General features: G+C 45.9%; 1 protein-coding gene across 2 annotated transcripts; it reads left to right on the forward strand.

Annotated features, from left to right (window-relative positions):
* The first annotated feature begins 1,276 nt into the window (after positions 1-1,276).
* On the forward strand, positions 1,277-22,774 carry RNF122 (ring finger protein 122). Of its 2 annotated transcripts, XM_073325179.1 has the most exons (7): positions 1,277-1,646; positions 2,919-3,033; positions 12,026-12,182; positions 18,323-18,368; positions 19,539-19,580; positions 20,158-20,240; positions 21,381-22,774. In XM_073325179.1, exons 3-7 carry the CDS (start codon positions 12,073-12,075, stop codon positions 21,493-21,495), a joined length of 396 nt encoding a protein of 131 aa, XP_073181280.1. In that variant the 5' UTR covers positions 1,277-1,646; positions 2,919-3,033; positions 12,026-12,072; the 3' UTR covers positions 21,496-22,774. The 2 variants fall into 2 exon arrangements, with proteins under 2 accessions (XP_073181280.1, XP_073181279.1); XM_073325178.1 differs by lacking the exon at positions 2,919-3,033.
* The last annotated feature ends 725 nt before the right edge of the window (positions 22,775-23,499 follow it).

Below are 23,499 nucleotides of genomic sequence, written 5' to 3' on the forward strand. Positions count from 1 at the left end.
GTTACTGAGATTCATGTTGACAAATACATCAAATTTGGTTTGCATAGATTATTCTCTGATACTCTCTTAAAGCCACTTATTTCCAGGATCATTCCAGCCAGTAAGCATGTTTGCTGGAATATCAGCGAAAGAAAACACTAACAGATGTGAACACCACCACAGCCAATTCATTTATAAATGGAGATGGGCGGATTTTTTTTTTTAGGTATTCATCCACCACTACTGTAAAACCATACCGTAAAACCATAAGGAAATAGAGAGAGAGGAACATAGGAACTTGCAAACTGGATCAGACCTGTTGTCCACCTAGCCCATTATTCTGTCTCCAGTAATGGCTGGTACCAATTGATCAGAGGGCAGGACAAGAAACCCCATAGTGGATTATTGTGGCATATGAGTCTTTTCCTATCCACCATCAGTTAGAGATTGGATTACTCCCTGAAGCATGACGTTCACAGTTCACATCCTTTCAAACTTTTTCTTCCTCCACCTGTAGCTATGGCTATGCACATTAAATGGCCTGTGGGTGTGATTGGCCTGGATTCAAATCCTGGAGGAGGCCTGGCAATGGATGTGAAACACAAAGCTGTGAGCTACATAAAGATTTCTGGGGCTCAAGAGAGAGAATATATTTATTATTTAAAGGAGAGTTTTCCACCGCACTGAAGTTACTCTGAGCGTGGGCCAACGGCCTCATCCCAGGGTAAGGAGCCTTGGATTCCTGAATTCTAATCCGAGCTCTACCTCTGATTTCATGAGCATGGCCCTGGACAAGTAACTTCCATTATACCCCAAGCCTTGATTTCCCAATCTCTACATAACAAGGGTATAGTGAGGTCTAATTAGTGTTAACACAATGTTGTGGCAATACAAAGCCCGGTGTAAATGCTAAGAAGTATTGTAATTTGTGACCTTCAAAGGGAATAAGAGGAGCTACTCTACTTTTTAGGATGTATATGCCCTAAAAAGCAGACTAGCTCCCTTGTAGAAACATGCATCTTTAATCATTAACTCTTAGCAGACTCTTTGATGACCCTCACACCTGTGAAAGACAAACCCAGCTGTGTTTGAGTTCACTAACAGACTTTTGAAAATAAATTTAAAGTTACATTGTATTAGTTAAGTCCATATGCAGAAAAGCACACGTTGCCTGTTGCCTGAAAACCATAGGCTGGAGAGACACTTCAAAGCCAGCCTATCACACTCAACCCTTTAAAAGGAAAGTATGTTAATGAGGCATGCAGTTCAGGCTGTGATTGGTTTTGTGTGTGGCTAACAAGCTAGAAGGGGGAGGCTGCTTCTTGTCACTCTAAGCCTTATAGAAATGTATCAGAGAGTAGGAGACAATCCCTAAGCAAGAGCTGCTTGTAAATTGCAATTGTAGGATCTAGCAAACTAACAGGCCCCTGTTACCCAAACCATCAACTTTCCTTCTCTGCAATTCTATCATTATTTGCTCTGGGATTTTTCTTTTGTCACTTACAAACCCACCAAGCCTGTTTCCTGGACTGCTGGTAGCGAGAAGAGAGCTCTTTCCAGGGCTGCTAAACTCCCCATCCCCGCAAGTGAAAGGATCCTCTTCTCTATTTCTCTTTTCCTTGCAGGACTTTGGGACTCATTGATGCACCCATTTCAGTGGTGTAACGGTGAGTAGCTGGTTGCGTGTGTGTGTGCGTGCACGTGTGTGCTAGTTGTATGTGTGTGTGTGTGTGTGTGCATGCATAGTCTCCTTGTATTGAGAGAAAGTGGTTCCCCTCCCCACATGGACACCAGCTGTGCTCAAGTTCATTGTATTACACAGTGGGGTGGGAAGCTGTTCCTATTTATAAAGGCAGACTGACTCTGTAAACAAAATCCAAAGATATTTTAAAGAGATAAAAAAGTCTGTCATTTCCTTACAGATCTGGAGTGGGAGAGATCTGCTGAAGCATGTGAGACGCAAGCTCAGGCTTTGTTTCCACTTTGTGTTTGTGTGTGTGTGTGTCTAAAGCTGGCCTTGCTAGTGATTCATTTTTCCAGCTTTATTAAGTTAAAATGTATATATTTCCCACTCACATTGTTAAATTTACTTGTTCATGTTGATCTGAGATTTTTTTTCTCCTTCATCCATTTATGATTGGAGTTTATAGTAAGAATTTGAATATGGTTAATTTTAATATTGTTAAACAATTTCTAGGATGATCCAGTTCATTCACACAGCTTCCATTAAAAACAAAGCTGAATATGGTATTGCTCTTGAAGCATTTAGCTTCTGTTGTGGCTAATAAAGATCAGCAAACCTTTGGGATCCAATTCCCCCCAACCACCAAATTAGATTTGCTTATACTGCTGCTTTTTATTTTCTTTTACCAAAAAAAAAAGGGGGGTCTCTGTTGTCTTTAAATATCAAAGTTCCTTTAATACAATTCTAAATAGTTTTATAGAAATTTTTTAAGTTTAGTTTTAGAAACTTTTTATTCCTTTTCTGCTGTTTTCCTAGTCTGATTCCTCTCGCTCCTCTTTTTTTTTTTCCTTTTTCTTGAGAGAGATGTTGTGGTTTTAATAGCTAGCAGATGGTATATGCTCTTTGTATGTAATGTGGTTAATTACAAGAAGAATCCTTTCTTGGACCTACTCAGGCTGAGCTTGGATCAATTATTTCAAGAGGCTTTTGTTCTAAGCCTAGTTTGCATTGCGTTTCTCCCTCCCTTAATTGTATATAGTTTCATGAAATTTAACTAACACATGTCACACACACAGTCGATTGGCCATGTGCTCAAAGACAATAGAAGGGAAAAGGAAGGGGAGTGGGGAAGAGAATCAGTTTATTTCAAGTACAGTGAATCCTGCTTAGCTCCAGTGAATAGAAGCCAATTACTAAATTAATTTGCCATGCATTCATTTCTGATGCTGCTTATAATGAAATTCTCTCTTTCAAGGGGCCACAAATTGGGAATAAACCTGTTAAAAAAAGGACTCAAGACAGGGCCTTGTATCTCCACTGTATTGTGCTAAACATACAAAAGGCACATGAAGACAAAATCAAGTATATTCGTGAGTTTTTTATAAAAATAATAAACCATTTTTTATGACTAAGTAGTTCAAAATTGTGCTGGGAATTCTATCATTAAGCCATAGTTGAGTAACAAAGGTCAGTTTTATTTAAATTTCTGAAAGAGCTGCAGGCTTTGAAGTGAAATATAATGCAACCAGTGGCTTCCTCTTCCATAACACTTCTTCATATACTGCCTGTTCTCATGCAGCTTTGGGGACAGGAAGCCAATGGCCTTGCCATATGTTACATGCCAACTTGTTCCGAATGAATGCATTCTCTTTAAAATAAGATACATACAAAGACATCAGAGAAAAATGTTCAAACCTGGGTGCTTAAAATTAGCCTCCTACATCCATATCTAGGCTCCTAAAAAATAACAGAGATTGGGATATAGTGGTTCTGAGCACCCCCAGCTCCATTGGCTTCAGAGGCTGAGGATGCTTGGAAACGCTGAAAACTTAGACCACTCTTATTCAGGAACTGAAGCATGGATTTAGGAGACTAATCTTAGGCACCTTGGTTTCTGAATTTTGGGACTACTCACGTGCTTAAAGTTAACCATGAGCATAAGTGTTGGCAGGATTGGGGCCTTGGTGTGTGAAGCCTAAACGCTAATAGACAAATTGACCTTTCAACATAAATAAGGTTTGTTGAATATTTTGTAGCAACTTGTGCATGCTACAGTTAACTTTTGAGTTCCAACTTCCATTATTTATTTATAAATGTATCAAATATTCTGCTTTTTGTTGAACTATTTACAGAATACTGAATTATATATTTATATGCTGTCAGAGAGAGAGATACCAGTGGGTAAATGAGGGTCAAACGAGCCACCTACCTGTAGCTTTATGTGGAGGGATGCCATGACCCCCATTGTGCACTGCTTGGTACAGAGATGACTGGTTTGGGGGAATGCACGTGTTTAAAAGTCTTCTAGCATCACAGCAAGAACTGCAATGGATGTTGCATTCTGTTTACAGATGTGGAGCGTGTACCTTTTTTACTGGGGGGGTGGGAGTGATGTTTATTTAATGACTGGTTGAGTTTCTGATTCATCTCATTAAACAGTAAGTGGGGTGAGGCTAGCTCAAAGGCCTCCACTTGCTCAAAGCCCTGATTCTGATCAGTGTGGCTGGACCCTGGCATCTGCACTTTTCCGGATGAGGCAGTGCATGCAGACTCTTGCACCCAGCGAAGTCCATGGAAATCCTGCCATACCGCTATAATTGCAAACATAGGCCCCCAATCCTGCAATGGTTCTGCTGTCCATTTCTCATCTGCAGGCCTATACATGTCTGGGGCTAAAATCATTCTCACTGGGATTGCTCGGGAGTGAATCTGGCACTTAGACTCTGTATGATCTCATGCCTAAATACGTGCTAGCAAATGCAAATCTTATCCTTGACAAGTAACTTTGAAGGGACAGGAGTACTTGTGGCACCTTAGAGACTAACCAATTTATTTGAGCATAAGCTTTCGTGAGCTACAGCTCACTTCATCGGATGCAGTGTCAAGTGCTGTTTTTTTTTCTCTGTAGTTTCTCTCTTAGTATCTCTTGGGGGGGAAAAAAAGAAAATTTCCCACCTGTGCTAACAAGTTTGGTCTCCTCTAACCTCCTCAAACAAATTTTTATTTTTTTAAAAATTCCTTGTGTTGCCTTTAAATGTTGAAAATTAGCATGGCTTGTCTCATTGCATCCTGGTTTGTGAGCCAGGATCTGTCAGCACAGCTCTGGGAAACAGATTAGATTGTTGCTGTCTGCTCATTGTTTTTGTGGTGGCCCTATACAAATGTAAGCTTTTTCCTCCGCAAAATGGAGCAGTGGCTTCTACATCATGAGGGGAGCTTTCCTCATCAGAGGATGATTGGTTAAAAAAGTTCAAGTGCAGATCTTGTCTATACACAAACATGCGCTATTTTGCTTAAACCGATGCAAACCCCTACGTCAATATTCTTATTTCGAATTAAGAAGGGTTTCGTTAATTTAATCTTAAACCTAAACCTAATCCTAATTGATTTAAGATAAACCTAAATAAATCACTCTTAAACTGAAATAAGAGTCTACAAAGGGGTTTGCACCAGTTCATCTAAATTGCTTTTAAAGTGGATTTACGTGAACCAACATAGGTGTACATGTGGACAAGGTCTTTGTCTCGGCTAGAATTTAAAGGCATGGTGTTTGAATTAGAAGGAGCCTTGGTGATTATTCAACTAGTTTAGCATGTGTCAAAGGTTATGCTGCCTTGGCTAGGCTACACTTTTAGAACTTTACCTAACATGCTCCAACAACACACCTTTAAAATCGGAGTCTAGATGAAGCCTAGGACTCTAGTTTGCTGTTAGAAAGGGACACTACTTCCAAGTCTGGCTGGCTCCCTTTCTGGCATTTCTAACTGGATCTCTTGGGTTCTACATGCCTGTTTTTAATGATACTTGCAAAGTGGGTGCATCTAAAAATAGCTGTGTTGTGGCTAGAGAGCACGCTGGAGAGCAAGGTCCCCTTCTTCCTTCAGAACAGGAGTGGGGGGATAGTTACTAAGGTTTTATTCTTTCTCCTTTCTCCTTTTTCTCCTAAAATTTCCCACTGTTGCTACTGTAGTTTTGACACCCACTGCTAGTTCCAGTGAGAATCTTAGTTTAGAGGCATGCGTTCCAACTACTGTGTCACTCATCCTGCTTGGAGCAGGTCTTGATGGCAAGGTGGTTAAATGCCAGCTGCCGATGGTGCCTTGTGCACCCTAGTATTCCCACTGCTGCTGCCACCAGTGGGAAATGTTAGGAAAACAGTCAGTAGCCAGAGCATGATTCTCCTACGCTTGTCCCCAGGCATGGGGCCATACTGGAACCAGGGAAATGTGCTCCCAGAAGTGGAGCTTCTGTGCAAGGGTGTGTGTTTATCGACATGTCCAAAGGGAGCAAAGGCAAGGTCCCATCTAGACTACACATTGGAACAACGTTAGTATCCAGTCCCCTGACTCAGTTAAAACTAGTGTAGGTGAAGGCCTGCTGGGAAGCTCACTTTGACACCATTAATGCTTAAGAGCTCTCTGAGGTCTGTCTGGGCTTCATAAATAAGAAGCCAGGTACTACTATTATTATATGGACTGTCCTTGCCTAGCTCACCCTGTCTTTGTATGCACATAATCAAGATCCCCTGTAGCTGGCTTTCATTTCTCTTTTCTCTCTCGTTTTGAGTCCAGCTCTGGGCCCACTTATTTATGATGAGGATTTCCCACCCCATCATAAATGAGTGATTAATTAACTACTCAAGAGGCTTGCTCATAAGTCCAGATCATCTTTAGATGAGTAATGATAACCTGCCATACAACTAGGCCGCTTGCAACTGCCCCAGGTGTTTGTTTTACATTGTGCAGATGCAAAAAAACCCCTTTAGAGTCACCACTTTCAGGGTTCAAGGCAAGAGAAGCCATGAGCTGGGAGTTTCATACTCAACTCCCCAGCCAGAGGGGAGTCCAAACTCTTTGAAGTCTGGAAGCATGAAAACAGGAGCTGAACACATAGCCTGATGTCACTTGCCCGAGATCACACAGTGAGTCTATGACCGATCTGAGACTTGAACCCAGATCACCTGCTTCCTAGTCTAGTGACTTTAACCATATCCTTCCTCTGAGTTGCTAATAGATCTCAGACTGCCAGAGAGATACTTCATATAACTGGGTAGCAAATTCTGTCTGAAAATCTTTGACAGAGACACTGCCAGGATTTAGTGGCTAGCACTTTGCAGTAGGTGCTAAAAATAGCTCACTGCTTCAAAGTAGACTTCTGCTGGGTTGTGTACTTTTATTTTTTTTTTATCCTGTTTCTTACGTATGCATGGCCCATTATTACCATCTTTAGTCATTACTGTTTGGGGGTGACTTCTAATGGGCTTTCCTGTATCCAGTAACAGCTGCTCCACTGCCTACAACCCAAATGAGGACTCTAAGTTAAATATGGCCACAATGGGTACCACCATTGTGTCATTATTTTTGATGGGTGATTTAATCATGTTTTGATAATTTCTGATTAGTTTTGCTCAGAACAGTGAGAAGAGATCACTTCTCTCCAATCTCTTTTCCTGCCCCTGATGATCTAGAGAGTAGGATGTTGGCAAATGTGGAGTATTGCTCTATGCCAGTATGGCAAGAGAGCTTATGATCTTTTTCAGTCCAACAGGAAGTGGCATAGGAGACTAGATAGATGATGTATTTTCTTCTGATACAAAAAAAGGCAGGATATTGAGTTAGATGGGCCTGTCCCAATATGATAAATGCTGTTTCCTATTGTAGTGGAACAGATCACTGGTCTATATAACCCAGTATCCTGTCCCCTCCCATACAGGAACAGACCACTGGTCCATACAGTCAAGTAACCTGCTTCCTGTCATACCAGATTTGATCACTGTTCCATCAGGTTCAATGAATACCCAATGCTTCAAAACAGTGCAAAAAAGATGCCCTATAAAGCTCTTAGCTAGCAGTACACAAAGGTGATGGTATATGGAGTTTCATTCCTGACCCCTGGAAGGATCAGTTTACACCCTGAAGCATGAACTTTGACAGCCCTTATCTTGATTTGTATCATTACAAATTTTAGTACCAAACATATAATTATCCATCTAGCTATAGTATTTGGCTCTGACCCTCCCTGCAGCAGCAATGTGAGTAGGGGTTGCAGAATCTGGTCTTTGAAGGTAAGATCTTTAGGATAGGAACCTTGTGTTCATGTGTTTACAAGCATTGTGCATGCTTACTGTGCTACCGAACTAATAAATACCTCCTATGGGGGGATGTCTGGGACTTCAGAACAGGAAGAGCTGAATGTTGTTGAATAACTACTATTTAATTAATGGGTTTCAGAGTAACAGCCGTGTTAGTCTGTATTCGCAAAAAGAAAAGGAGGACTTGTGGCACCTTAGAGACTAACCAATTTATTTGAGCATAAGCTTTCGTGAGCTACAGCTCACTTCATCGGATGCATACTGTGGAAACTGCAGAAGACATTATATACACAGAGACCATGAAACAATACCTCCTCCCACCCCACTCTCCTGCTGGTAATAGCTTATCTAAAGTGATCATCAAGTTGGGCCATTTCCAGCACAAATCCAGGTTTTCTCACCTTCCGCCTCCCCCCCCCCCCCCAAACTCACTCTCCTGCTGGTAATAGCCCATCCAAAGTGACCACTCTCTTTAAAATGTGTATGATAATCAAGGTGGGCCATTTCCAGCACAATTAATTAATAATACTTCCATAGCACTTTTCATCCCAGGATTGTCCAACGCTTTATAGCTGTTCATTACACAACCCACAGTCCTCCTCTGCAGGTAGGGAAGTGGCATCATCCCTATCTAATGGATGGGTAAAACAAGAGGTGAGGTGACATGCCCAAGTTCATACAGTGAATGCGTCGAAGAACAGGGAGTGGACTCCAAGGGTGACATCCTGGTTCCACTGAAGTCAGCGGGCATTTTGCCATTGAATTCAAGGGGGCCAGGATTTCACTTCAGCAGCCTGGGCTCCCAGTCCCCTTCTGTACTCACAATCCCTCCAAGAGATGGGACTAGAACTCAGGAGTCCCAGCTCACAGACCCCTCCCCATTCACTAGACACATGCCACTGTCTCCAGGCAGCTCTAGCTCCGCTTCTCCGTGCCTCCTGCTTTGCTCCTATGGGAGTCTGGTTTGGAGGGAGATGGTGCTGCTTTTGGAGCATGCAAAGCATCTCTCCTGTGACTTCTGTGCTCATGCGCCACTGTCCACAACTCCACCAATTGCCCTGCCCCTCTCTGTTTCTAATGGCAGAGGGGAAATTTCACCCTATTATCAGAGGCTGCAGGGAGGGAAGGGGGATTTAATTGGCTGTAATTAAAGCCATGTTTCTCTAGGAGGATTTTAATGAGATTCAGCAGAGCAGGGACACAGGGTGCTGGAGCGGAAAGGGGAAAGGAAGAGGCACTTGAGAACACAGATGGGGCCTCAGTTCAGAGACTGCTGTCCTTTTAAATTCCCATTTGAGCACGATCTAAAATGAAATCAAAGCTCCCCTTTTCATTCGGTCAGCATTATTTTGAAGTACAAAGCCGGTGCCTTTTCATGGCAGAATCTTGTTTTTTAACAGCTTCCAGGGGAGTTAGTCTGCACTGGCTTTGGGTTTTTTTCCCCTGCATTCTTCTCTTTGTTTGAACTGCATCTCTCTCCCCACTCCTTGAGAGGGTTGGGTTTATAATCCCCTGCTTTACCATTGCCCTCCTACCAGAGCCTGCTGTGCCCCATTTAGGACTCCTGGGCTGATGCCTCTGGAATAGTAGTTGTGATTTTGCCATTGGCTCTAGTCCCAAACTAGATGCATCCCTGGTGGGTCCTGTGAGTTTCCAAAACCTAAGGAAACAAGCCTATGAATGTATTTGGATAGAGAAGTAAAATCCCATCCTACCCTCTAGCACCAAGATAACCTGCAGAAGGATTGCATTGGTCAGTGTATCTGGGTACACATGGGCATATTGGGCCTAATTCAAAGAGCACTGAAGTCAATTGAAAAAAATCTCCTTGACTTCAGTTGGTTTTGGAGCAGGCCCATTGAGTGTGTCCCCACTCCTGGCTTGGAAGCAGAAATCTAGTGAAGGATCTAGTCAATTTCCGTTTCTGGCTCTTGTGCGCTAACACACGGCTGGAATGACACATGCTGACTGTCCCTGTTTTTCAAGCATTTTTCTACTGTGCCCTTGGACTAGGAAGGGAGTTTGTGTATTTCTATGGAGATAGAGAGTATGTGCTTCTCTTTCTTCCAAAGCCTGGCTTCCTGGCTGTGATGCTTTTAGTCCAAGATGCTGAAGGAGGATGATCATTTTTATAAAAATCAGTTTCCCCTGGGATTGAGAAAAGCATAGGTCAGAAGCAAATGGATGGTGTCCCCTTTGCTCCTCTTTTGACAGCATCTATGACAGAGAAGCACTCACCATTCTGCAGGACTGCACTGTAGCATCTGCACTGTTGATGCAAAACTAAGGCCTTCTCTACATCAGAGGTTTGCATTGATTCTAGACAGCTGTGTAGCCGCACCAGTGCGAACCCTTCGTATAGACAAGCAAAGCTGCTGTTTAGCTTGTAAACTCTTTGGGGCATGGACTGTCTCTTTTTTGTTCTGTTCGTACAGCACCTAGCCCGATGCAGCCCTTGTCTATGATTGGGCCCACTAGGTGTTGCTGCAATACAAATAAAAACGAATAACCATAATATTTGCACTGGTGCAGCTAACCTCTGCAAACTGGCTTTTAGCAGTTTATCCCATCTAAGCTGGAGGGTTTCACCAGCTGCTGAAATCAGGGCAAGTCTCCAGTGCACGTAAACCCAAAGATTGACTTGCAGAACTGAAATCTCTGGCCTTGGGGATCAAGGGGAACGTGCTAAGAACAGTGTCACACCAAGAATCCAGTTGAGGTAGAACAAAGGTGGCCTTCGGCTAAGGCAATCCCCAAGGAGCCCTAACAAGTCTTGAGTCTCCCGGGGGAAGATCTCCGGGAGATAAAGGTATTGCGTTAAAGATGTGGCAATGGCCATAAAAGAGACTTTGTAAAGAGGACACAGTAAGGCTATTTCTTTTCTCTCTCACACACACTCATTCACAGCTCCAGAGCAGGGTCCTTCATTCTACAAGCCACAATAAAGTTTCTGCAGTTGGACTGGATCCTCTCTAGTGGATGCTTGTGTCAGAGCAAGACTCCCGTTTGCTCTTCTGTGGCAGTGTTGGCCCCACAAGGCTAATGGGAGTGAAAGCATACTTTGAGGCAGTGAAATCAGCCGTGAGGACTCAGACTAACGGGGAGCAGAGAGATGCTGTGTGAGCAGAGGCCATTCTTACATAGGGTATGCCCGCACTTAGGCTTGGCAGAATTTGATTTTTATTTGTTTATAATTTTGACAGCCATAATCAATGGCTGATTTTTAAGCTTTTTTTACCCATTTTAAATTTTCACAATTGTGAGAAATTATGGTGGGGGGGGCATCAGAACATTATTTAATGACCATCGATGTTGAGATTCAAAACATTAAAGCTTTATAAACTGTTAAAACACAAATTGTCAACGCCACATGCCAAAAAATACAAAGTAAATCTCTTTAGGTCAATTCTGACCCGTTTTTACTATTCATTCACTAGTCCATTGGTAACCAGCCTAATTCAAAAGTCTAGGTCACTGGATTTTAACTCTAATAATTTCTTAAACAGGATTTTCTTACTTTGCCTATCTAAATTAGTAGTATTATTGGTGGAAATAACTTTTCTTTGGTTTGTATGTGGGTGAGGAAATCAACGTTTACTTATTTTTTTTTTTAATCTAATCCTTGCAAACCTGTGCACACTGCAAAAAAAGGGTGTTCTTAACTGGGGTTAGCTAATTCAGGTTAAACTAGCAGTGGAGACATGACAATACGGCTTTTAACTCAGATTAGCAGCTCAGGGTCAACTCCAGGTTGCCCTATAGGCTTAAATTTGAACTGGTAATCTGGTTTGCTGTGTCTTCACCGCTGTTCGCTATCCCAAATTAAGAACACCCCTCCTTTTGCAGTATACCCCTCCTCTTAGTCACTTTCTTCTGCATAGCTACCCATTATGGTGCATGATGTGTCTGAGGAGAATCCACGAAGGTATCTGTTCAGTGGCTGGAGCCCAGCTTAGCCAGATTCCCTTCCTTCCCACTAAGGATTAAAGCCATAACTATAGTGTGATGGCCAACACCCCAGGAACTGAAAGGGGATCTCCAAAGCTAGAAGCATTAATCTTTACATCTTGAGTTAAAGAGCCAGGCTGTCTAGCTGGGGGATGTAACAAGAGGAACAACACAAATGCTACAGTGGGTTACAATTGCGCTGTCTGTGCCCCAAGCAGAGAATTTGGGGAAAGAGAGTTGCATTTCTCTAAGAAGGGTAAATTTGATCTTCCATTTTATCTCTTTCATTCTTCATTCTAAAGGCTGTTTCTCTCTCTCCAAAGGATGCTTCTGTGGTTTGGGGCTGATTTATACCAATAAATCGTGCACAATGCCTCCCATCACCTTCCAGGATCTACCGCTGAATATCTACATGGTCATTTTTGGCACCGGCATCTTTGTCTTTGTGCTCAGTCTCATCTTCTGCTGCTACTTCATCAGGTGAGCTAGGGACCCAATGGGCTCTGCCTGCACCTGGCTTGGAGGATACAGGGGAGCCTGTCTATCAGATGACCTCAGGGCTCCAGCCTGGGAAAGTTTCACCCCCAGCTGCTTTTTGGGTGGTCTAAGGACAGTAGGGCCCAGGGGACCAACTGGAATTTTTTTAGGTGAAAGCTGAGAGTCTCACATAATCACATGTCACCAGGAGCTGGGTCTTGAAGAAAATCCTGAGACTCATGATAAAATCTATGATAGTTGGCAACCCTGACTCAGACTAACTTACCCTTGTTTTAAGAGCTCCCATGAAGAATCCTAGCAACCTCAAACTCTCACTGATCACTGAGCCTAGTGGGATCCCACTGGGGTGAATCCCAAACAAACCCACTGAACAGCCCCACTGTATGGAGTCACTTTTATATACATATAATACAAAGATCTATATGTTCCTTTGTCTTTCTGCTTGGCTACCACAAATGCCTTAAATGTTGCATTAGCAAATTTTTCCTCCAGCACACAAACACAGGAGTTTGTTTTCGTAGGGTTGCTTATGAGCCCTGCACTGAGCGCTCTGATTTGTTATTGTAGGGTTGCTTCTGAGTGCTGGGCTGTTGCAACTGTTTTTTGGTTTTTTTTTTGTTTTTTTTTTTTGCTTTAAAGAGCCCTCAAACATGGTTTGAATAAGACCAGTGAAGAGCTTCATGGGCTTTGCAGACCTTTGTGTGAGGGAAAATACACCATTGGCTCTGCTGACCTCCAAGTCCCTTTAAGGAAGCAGAAGTAATACCCTTCCCACTGCAAATTATAACCGGAGGCTGTCGTATACCTCATTCATACTGCAATCATACAGTGATTCTACCACAGTGGTATTTAGGGGTGACCCCTTAAAAAATAACCATCCCTCCTTCCCCACCCTTGTACGCCCTGTAATCTGCTAGGAACCATTTGTCAAGAGCAGTCGCCCCAGCTCTCTCCCCGCCAACGAGGAAACAATCAACTGCTTGCCAGACGCATAGCTGATTTGTGTTTGGGGTTACAGAGCCAGGGAAGGAGGAAGAGACCTGCTGCAGACCTGACCTCTGTGTTGACATGCACCAGGGGAATTCTGCAGATGGCATCATCAGAGGATCTGGAACTATTTTTAGAAGCTTTGACTAGCCTCCCAGAAGCTGCCTGTCGCCTCCATTCCTAGTCTGAGATCTATTATTTTTATTAAACCTATTAGAATAATTTCATCTCTTCTGTGTCGCTAGAGCCCATCCGTCTGCCTTGAGCGTCATGGCTGGTCATGGTCACAAATCCATGAGCATTAACCCCATGTTTACCCAGGCCTGGCACTGCTGGGAAAGCTCTCCACTGAGGAGGGATGGAGTTTGGGAGGAGGGCTGGGAGAGGATAGCGGGGGAAATAATCTGGTAGGATTGAGGGCATTTTTGCCCCAGCAAATCAAGTATCAAAAGCAGCTTCTGAGCAGCAATTTCCCTTCCACATATGGAGGCTTCTGTTGTCATCTGGTCCTTCCATGTGTCACCTTTTGGAACAGCAGCTGTTAATTGGCCCAGTACAGCTTCTCCTGCTTCAAATAAAGCCCCTCCCACCGCCGAGTAATATGTTGGGGAGACAGCAGAAGGGAAGGGGTGTTTTCCAGTGTGGACTACCAGGCAAACTCATGTGCTCATGCCCAGAACAGCATGGGGAAAGACTGGGTTAGTGGTCTCAGTCCAGGCCTGAGAATCAAGACATCTGGGTTCTTTTCTGGACTTTGCCACTGTTAGACCTTGGGTAAGTCATTTAGGCCTTTTTCTTTTTCTTTTTCTTTTTTTTTTTTCCCAAAAGCAGCCTCTGATTTTAGGTGCCTCCATTTTTGGCAGCCCACTTTGAGATCTAAGCTGCATCTGCGCTGGCAAAAATGGGACAAGGAACTCCCCCCCTTCTTCGTACCTCCACCCAGGGTAGCCACAGCAGACACGGGAATGTGGAAGGGCTTGGGCATTTTCAGCACCATGTTGTCTAGCCCTGCTCTGAGCCAACTGCTTGCCGCTGCCTCTCTGCTGTTTATGTCCATAGCCTGCTGGGAAACATTTGCCAAGAGCACTCGCCCCGTTTCCCCAAGGAGCAAACAATCGACTCCCTGCGAGGGCGCCAAGCCAAGCCAGGATCCTGGTCTCTGCAGGGCTCCATCTAAGTAAGGGAGTTGGACTGAGCAGAACAGGAAGTGGCAGGAAGGGGGGGGGTATTATTCAGGTGACTGAGCAAGACTGATGTATTGTTTATAGGGGAAGGGGGGAGGATGTGTCTTTTCATTACCCTTCCCTGTGGAAGAAGGCTATTTTTAAACTCTCGAGTTTAGCAGCAACTGGGATTTCTAGAAAAGTTTGAGTGGGTTGGTGAAAAATTGAATTCATTACCCTACAGCTGGGCCCCACCCAGCTCTGCTAATGTACTTCACTTCTACCCTGCAGCAGCCCCTGCTGTCCCAGTCCTGAGACCCTGTCCAGCTTGACTTTGCACCTTCCTCCTGTTCTGCAGCCCTTCCATCCTGGGCTCCCCCTCAGCTTCCCCAGCTCTGCTAGTGCCCCTCAATCTTGCAATTGTAACGTGCTGTGTGGGATGGATCTAAAAGCACCTGTCCTTTGCAAGGGAATGATCAAACCTTCAGGAAACCTAAAGCTCCCCGATAAGAGAGGGGGAGTCAGTCCCCTCCCGGTACCCCGTGACCTAACTCTGCAGCCTTTGGCAGTGTAATATCTGCCTTTTTGCCATGCCCCGCAGCTTCTGGATTCTGCAGTGGGATCTTGTTGGGGGCAGGGAGCACAGCAGCTGCCTCTCACAGGCTCAGATCTGATGCCCACCCTGCCAGAGAGACCGCTGTGGACACAGTACCCTTGCCCCGTGCTAGCTCATGCCAAGCAGCCGTGCCCTGCCCTGCCCTGCTCTGGAACTTGTCCCCCACCCTCAGCTGCTCCCTTGCTCTACTGAATTAGTTAATATTATTAATTAAAAAGAATAAGCTGTTGGGTCTGGAGGAGGCACTGAGTGACCTGGGTTTTTTACAGCTTGGATAATGAGCCTGGTTGTCTCTCTGGCTTGCACGCGTGGGGAACTGGGGAGGCAGGCTGCCCAGGAAATTGTTCTGGTTGATAGTAAGCCATTCCTGCAGCTGTTACTCCCCTCCTGCTTACAGCACATAAAGGATGCTCTGTATGTGTGAGGGGCCCTTCTCAGGCCTCTGCTGTCTAACATTCACTTGGAGGCTGGGAATGAGCGGAGATTCTGAGAGAGAGAGAGACATGAATACAGCGAGAGGAACCACAGAGATAAATATACAGCCTCATGCCAGCCCCAGCTTGCCAGTCATACACACAGGAGATGGCTCAGTAAGAACCTCCCCTGTGTAACACGCTGGCCAAGTATGTGCTGTGTTCTATCCCTCTACCCCATGTCTGGGCACTATAGGATAACAGCTCTGGTTGACATGGGGAGGGGTGGCTGTTGCACATGTAGGGACATGGGGGTTTATTTTCATTTTGTCAGCAGTGATTATTCAGCAGGGGGGGGCCAGGACAAGCCATATAGTCCCGGCTTCTTTATCCAGTTAGAGCAGTGGATGGGTGATCCTGTGACACTGGCTCCCTGAACAACTTGAGGAAAGCAGCTACTCTGACTTCCTGGGTTCAAAGGGGGACTGCAGATGTGCGCAATGCTCTATGGTTGGAGGGCAGTGAGGTAACCCAGCCCAGCTGTAATACAGACAGGTGCGAAACAGGAACTTGTCAAGGACCAGGTGCTGCATCCTGTCCCGTCCTCTGGGGAATAAAATCCCTCTGCATAAATCAAAGCAAGAGAGGAACACATGGGAAAATAAAACAAGTTTCTGGGTAAGATGGGAGGAGCTCTTTGTCCTTATGGGGATGGGGCATGTGTCTTATCTGGCCCTACCACACGTTCTCACCCACCCATCCTCCCTCCCTTCTCCCAGAGTGTCTATAAGCCAGGCCCCTCCCCATCTGTGGCTGGGCACAGCAGGCAAACAGCTTGCAAGATGCTGGCAGTGCTCGGGGAAGAGAAGCACAGCTTATAGACACAACTCAGTTGCTGGGGTAACAGACTTCCCAGGCTCCTGCGATGCTCAGCATAGATAGTGGGATGGTATCCCTCAGCCAAGAGGCTTTTCCACGAGAGCTTCATCGTGGTGGGACTGGGGGGTGATGTTTCCTGAGCCAGGGGTGCAGGAGAAACGAACAAAGCCATTCGATGCCTGTACTAGGTCAGGGATCTCTTTTTGTCACCACCCTGTGTAACGTCCCACTGGAGTTTTGGGACAGTGCTGCCTCCCCCTCCCCTGCTCCCTCATCAGACTGAGGTTGGGGCCAGACCGAGCTGCTGTTGACAGGTCAGCAGAACTCTGGAAATACAGCGCTTCCTGGAGCGCTCACTACTTCCTAAGTGAAACAATTGGGGCCGCAGGCTGCATGATCTTATCGGGCCCCGTCCTCTGATTCCTGCTGGTATTTTGGGAGATGCTGTGCTCTGTTTAGCAATGAACTTGCTGCCTTTGGACAACAGCAGACTAGTGTCCTGAATAAATACCCTCCCTGCAGCAGTGTGTGTGCCAGCTGCTTTCACTTGCAGAGGAGTGAAGGGAGGGACGTTGTCTCAGTTTTATTTGGATCATGGACAGGCCTGGCATAATGGTCCAAACACAAATCTGGGAGCTGGGTACGCATGAGTTCTAGTCCCACCTCAGAAATGGCTTCCTGTCTGTGGCCTTGGATAAGACACTAAGGCCAAAATTCTCCAAAGTGACCACTATCTTCAGCTGCCTGTTACCGGGTGCCCAACTTGAGACACCTTGGGCTTGACTTTGGGTTCTAATAACTCTAGCTGAAGTCAGTGGGAGATGCAGGTGCTCAGTGTGTCTGAAAGGCACAAGCCATCTCAAACTGGGGTCCCCAACATGGGAACTCCGCAAATCAGAGGAAGCTTTTGAAAATCTGCGTCCAGCTTTATGGGTTCCCATTATGAGTGCTCAACACTCTACAACACCCGTACGTCTCACTGTTCCTACTTGACGCTTCTTCCCTGAGCGGGGTTATTAAGTGCCAGGGTGAATGTCTGAAACACTTCATAAATGCTACTTAATTGTTAAATATGAATGCTGAAAATCTCATCTGATTTTTTTTAACTGATTTAAAGAAGTGTAGGAATTCTTTTTTTAAAAAATATTGAATATACTGTCAGTGAAAAGTTCTGGACTGACTGCCCAAGAGTCTCTTATGAAAAGGCCCATTCACTCTAATTGCAATGTACTTTGCACTATGAATAAATCTCTGTGGGTTGGTGTCCCTTAACAATAAGCTTTGTCCTTTATTTCCTTGGTCACCCTTCCAGGAGGAGCTGGAAGAAGGGAGCTCATTCTCCTTGGCTTATTCAGTTCTTGGCTTCTCTGCTGAAACCAGAAGCCAGGGGGCCATTTAGTGAGAAACAGGCCATGTTTCTTTTTGATACAGGCACCTCTCAGACTATAAGCTGGACAAAGGTCACCTCTTAGAGAATCCAAAAGAGCCTTCAGGAGGTGATGACTTTTAGTTGCTGATGGTCATGATTGAGTCTAATCTCATCCAATCATAGAGCCCCAAGCCAAACTCCCCTCATGCCTCTTGTGCAGTTAGATCAGATTTGCATCAACAATATAGCTCAGCAGAGAAAGCAGACTTGTCTCTGACCTTCTCATTGTCCTGCTCAGGCTTTGATGGCCTTTCCTGGTCCTCTCCAACTGAAAATTCCCATATCCCACAGGATCACTGGAATCAAATGAAGGGCAGAGTAAAGGTGGTTTGGGTGTGACCTTGGGCCCAGATCCGCAAAGGTATTTAGGCATCTAACTCCCAAAATCAATGGGAGTACCAACCTCCTAAATATCTCTGAGGATTTGGGTCCCAGTAACTGTAGTTGGTTTGGGTCTGAGGGGGGACAGATGGTGTGTGTCTGTGGGGATGTCTGTGTGGGATGATGTATGTAGGCTTTACTCTGTATTTCCTTAGTTTTATGAGCTTGAGTTTTGCATTTGAGTACCTTATCAGCCTCAACTGACTTTCACAAAGCATGTTTTATGACAGAATATATTATTTTTCCTTCACCAGCAAACTTCGGCATCAGGCACAGAGTGAAAGATTTGGATACAAGGAGGTAAAGCGTGGCTAATTTCTAAATATTTCGGTATGGTTTCACGGCAGGCCTATGATATTTACAAGCATGTAGATTAGTGCTAGTGAGGGGAGGGGATTGTGAGCAATGCACTTTTCTATGAGGAGCTGGACTGACACCAGAGAAAGCCATCGATGGGAATAACTCGAGGTCACTGCTGACCTGGAACTGGATTTGAACAAATAGCTTGACCTTCGTTTCTAGAGGCAGGGTCTTAGTACAGCTCTGTTGTTCACAAGAGGGTGAAATTCACCCCTGAGCGGGAGACCAGTGCAAGGCTGTGAGCTTACCTCCCAGGCCTTCAGAGTAGAAACACAAGTGGTGCATGGGATCTGAGAACCTACAGAGAACAGAGCTGAGGCATGGCTGCATATTGGGTCTGAAGGGGAATGCCCAGGGTGGTTTAGTGCTGGGCTGTCAGCTTGGAGAATGCCACTGAACTGAATAAAGAGCCAAAGCAAAGCCAGTGCTGGGAAAAAGCCAGTCAGGATTACAATGGGAATCATATACAACAGGGGAATAGGCCCCGGGCAGTCTTGCAGGGGAAAGACCAGCCACTGCAGAGGCTCTTTGTCCAAGGTCAAATGTCCAAAAGGGAGCAAAAGGATTTTATTTCTGGGGAGGAGAGGGAGGGACTGTCACTGCTGGCTGGAGTCAGGAATGTGCAGGGCAGGCCTCTCCACAGAGCTCTGCCAATGCCCCTCAGTGCTGACCTGCTGCCTGCTCTTCTCTTCTAGGCCTGGTCTCCCCCACATTGCTCTGCCAATGCCTCTCAATCCTGATTTGCAGGTCCCTTACTTTCCAGCTCTGGGAGCCCTAGACAGGCCTAAGTCCGGCCTTGCTGTTCCATGCCAGGGCTCCCCACACACCGCTCTGTGGCTGCACTTCAGTTCTGACCTGGAGCCCACCTCGCTCTCCCAGTCCTGGGGTTATCCTGAGTCGAAGCTCAGACTGGCAGAATTGTGTGCCCATTATTAGTTAGCACTGCTACTACTTGAGCACTGCCTGCTCTCTGGATAAACAGAGGCCTTCTGTCTCCAGCACTGTCAGGCTGACAACTTTCATAAGCACAACATTTGCTTAGTTAAAAATAACCACACCAGTCGTTTTGATAACTGCTTCTGCCTCCTTCTTTTCCCTTTTCTCCCACAGGTGGTCTTGAAAGGTGATGCCAGGAAGTTAAATTTGCATGGGGTAAGGACAGCCTCCACTCTGATTTTTAACCTGAACAGGCCTCATGGGATTGCTGCCCCCCTCTAAGCCCCTTTTCTTTCTGCTCTTGTTACCTGAAGGATAAGAGAGAGGTCCAGCAGGACCTGAGCCCTTATGATAATTTCGCTGCCTGGGAGCAGATGCCTTTTAAAAAAACTCTACTCTTGTAACAAGATGGGGTTTCGAGGTCAGACGAACATTCACTAGCCCGGAGAGCTCAGCTTACCCACCTGGGACTACCACTGAGTCACTGTGTGGCCCCACACAAGGCCTGTGTCATGCTGAGGATGCTTTTTGCGGGTCATTTGGGTGGCTCTGGGAGACAAAGATGCTAGGTAGGCCCCTACCTGTGCAGATGCAGCCTGTTATCAGTGAGCAAGCTTCCCTTCCAAGGGCTGTTGTTGGCTGTGTGAAATGAGCTGCCGAGGGAGCAAAAGAGAAGCGGTGCTGGTGATGGTGTGCGGCTGGTTCCGTCTGGGCTCTCTGGTGCCTGTGGGGTGTGATGCTTTGTTCTGCAGGCTCATTTTCTCTCTCCTCCCCCCCCCTTGTCTCCCCACAGCAGACCTGTGCCGTCTGCCTGGAAGACTTTAAAGTGAAAGATGAGCTGGGAGTGTTGCCATGCCAACATGCCTTCCACAGAAAGTGAGTAGCTGCCAAGGACAGCCCAGAGCCTGCTCCATGCCCCCAGCTTGGCCCAAGGCCCAGTGTTCAGTTATGCCTCTCATGCCTATGATTGGAGAGAGGCCCAGCCCATGCCTCATACAGCTCCTGGGTGGTAAGGGGCCCCATGTCTGGTCCTTTCCCCTCTCAGGATGGCAAAGATGCCCAGAGCAGCTCTAAGCCAGCTAGATAATAATGTGCACAAGTCACCCGGCTACACCCCTTTGCCTTCTAGCCCTATGCTAACCCAGCTGGGGAGCCAGGACAGACTTCCTCCCATCATTAGGGCTCAGCCTGTCTTTGCTTTGGGGATTCACATCTTGGCTGGGTGTAAACTGGCCAGGAATAAATTTAGGCTGCACATGAGAAGATGGTTTCTAGCCACCAGGGAGTGAGGCTCTGGACCAGCCTCCCACTAGGAGCAGTGGGGATAAACAGTGCAGGGCTTGTTTTAAGATGTTGGTAAATTTGAGTAGGATTATATGATGGGGTTGCCTGTGATAGCAAAGGACTGGACTTGGAAGACATGGGAGGTCCCTTCCAGGCCTTCAGACTGAGTTTCTAAATCAGCACTTGCAGCTGGCCCCCTTGATTTCTGCAGCCCCCTCCACTGCATGAGCGAGAGCAGGGAATCCAGACTCCAGGAAGGGACAGATCCCTGTTGAAACACAGAGTCACTGCTTCCCCCTCTCCATTCAAAGCCTGTGTTCAGAGAGAAGCACTGACTAGGGAAGGGTGAGGTGGGAGATCTGCTTGGGACTATCCTGCTCCTGAGCACCAGGGAGGAACAGAGGTAAAGCTCTCTCCTACCTCTGGAGCCTTCTCACAGTCACATGCTTTGGGATCCCTGGATGAGGAGCGGGGCACCAGGGTAACATACAGCAGCATGTTGATAAGCAAGGGAGAGAATGGGAGGCACGGGGACAGCTGGGCACAGAGAGGAGAAATGACTCTCTTCCCATCTGGCTGGGCGCATGCCAGTTGGAGGAGCCTGCTGGGTTGCATGGACCCATGATATCATACGTGGGAGGGCAGCAGTGAGGAGGGTAGTGGGCTCAGGGAGCTGGTGAAGGACAAGTCTGTCCTAAATTCACCCCCTCCATCTCTGTTTCTTGGCTGCAGGTGTCTAGTGAAATGGCTGGAGGTTCGCTGTGTCTGTCCTATGTGCAACAAGCCCATCACAGGCCCCACGGAGCCCCACCAAGGCATTGGGACACTCCTGGATGAGCTGGTGTGAGGGCCTCTTTTCTCCCCCCGTAAAGCCAAACAGCCATCCAGACGGACCATTTCCTGGTGATCTCTGCACTTAACCCCTCCACCCACCTCTCCTGTGGATTGCTAAGCCAGCAGCCCATGATACCTCCTGCCATGGGCATATGGCCCCCTCGTAACCCCTGGGACAGATCCATTGCTATGAGCGCAGGAGGAAAGCAAGCTCCGTCCCCCATGAAGTACACAGAGGAGGAGAGGTTGGCCCAACTCTGGGGTCATTGGGACCTGAGCGTCAAACTGCTGATGCATGAAGGGCCTGGGAGACTTAATTGTGCCCCTTCCTAGCTGATCTTGCATGGACGTCTGATTCCTTGGCACCAGGCTTCTGAAACTGGATATTCCTCGCAGAGACCACCCCGTTCAGGGTGGGAAGCAAGGCAGGAGCCTCCTCCCCAACCCCCCAGGGACTGTGGTTCAAACCTACCTGCCACTGCTGTTCTTAATAGGTTTACTATAACCCTCTTTCAAAACCAGAACTTACATTTAGGGCCTTAACTCTTCCATAGGTCCCTTCTAAAGGCTAAAGCTTTAGCTCTACTACAGCCAGCCAGGAATTGTCCCCTGACTGCTGGAACCACAGTACTGATTCTTATCTATGGTCCATTGAGGGGATCTCTTTGTCTTAAAAAATAATAGTCAGTGTTTACATAGGGCCTAAATAAAAACAGAAGCCACAGAGGGCATGTCATGACTGATTAGATCCTGTTGGCAGAGCTGGACTGTTGCAAGAGTGGGAGGGGTGTTTAGGGAACCACAGCTGGGGGGCAGGGAAATGCCCCATGTTGGACATTAATATTCCTTTCTTATGTCAGGCTAGCAAGACCTTTTAGCAGCTGGTGGAGATTGTTTGGAGATGTTTCAAATACAAAGCAGGTTTTTCTTTTGAATTATTTTTAATTTAAAGTTGGAGGCTGTTTTATTTTGTTTTTAAAGTCACCTCTCAGAATTTCCTTCCAGCTCAGATTGCGCAAAACAGTAAAACCGCTCTGAGATATTCTGTTTTGTATGTTGAAAGTGAACTGTCACTGTTTGCATAAGGCAGAAAGTTTGGGGAGAGGGAGGGGCTGATGGGTGGAAAATCCAGTCTGGATTCCCCCACCTCCTCCCCACTATGTTGCACTGTAAATAATATTTTTGTATGTATTACTTTCCTGACTGTCTCAGGCTTCCTACACACCCCTGAGGATGGGGGATGGACAGTTTTATGTAAAACAATAATTAAACTGAAGACATCTCAGTCTAAATTGTGAATGTTTGTTGCTAGGAAGGGCGGTCTGGCAGTAAGTTCTCAAACCATAAAGAAGTGTCTTTTCTTTGGACAGTTGTGTGATTGGGGGGGTCCTCCATAAACATTCACATTAGAACTGAAACTAAGCCTGGGAAATTTCAGGAATATTTCAGAGTTTTGAGGGAATAAAATTAAGAAGTTAGAATGGAGCAGAGAGAGATCAGCACAAGAAGCTGGGAATCAAGGCTCATAGGTTCTGTTGCTACCTCTGCCTACTTGATCTTGGGCAATCCACAACCTTTCTCTGTCTGTTTCTTCTTCGGTAAACTGGCAATGATACTTCTCTTACAGGGGCACATGAAGTGCAATTTAATTGCAGTGAGTTTGCAGATGGGAGGTGCTTTAGCAAAGCCAAGTATTCTCCTCCTGTATTTTATTGGTTTTGGTGGTTGTAGTAACAGGGGTAAGTAACAATAAGGCATGCTGCTGTAGGGGGCTGTTGCTGTATTTACCACTGTGTCATATAGACCACCTCTAAGCAGCGTTAAATGACAGTGATAAACACACCTGCAGCCTGGTGTCTTCAGGAGCAGCCCCACACTAGTGAGCAACTGGTGGGGCTGCATCATTGCTGGTGGCACCTAACATGGTTAGCATAGTAGTTTGGATGCTGAAACTAAGTTAACATCTAGAGCTGGTCAGGAATTTTTTCACAACCTTTTCACAAAAAAATCCCAATTT

Source organism: Lepidochelys kempii, chromosome 26, assembly GCF_965140285.1.
Source record: "Lepidochelys kempii isolate rLepKem1 chromosome 26, rLepKem1.hap1, whole genome shotgun sequence".
In the NCBI taxonomy this organism is placed as follows: Eukaryota; Metazoa; Chordata; order Testudines; family Cheloniidae; genus Lepidochelys; species Lepidochelys kempii.

Excerpts from the sequence above, each read along its gene's own strand:
- RNF122 (XM_073325178.1), top strand. The coding sequence starts at position 1,622 with ATGCACCCATTTCAGTGGTGTAACG. Across the intron at positions 1,647-12,025 it reads CCCATTTCAGTGGTGTAACG|GATGCTTCTGTGGTTTGGGG; the intron begins GTGAGTAGCTGG and ends CTCTCTCCAAAG. Across the intron at positions 20,241-21,380 it reads CAACATGCCTTCCACAGAAA|GTGTCTAGTGAAATGGCTGG; the intron begins GTGAGTAGCTGC and ends TCTTGGCTGCAG.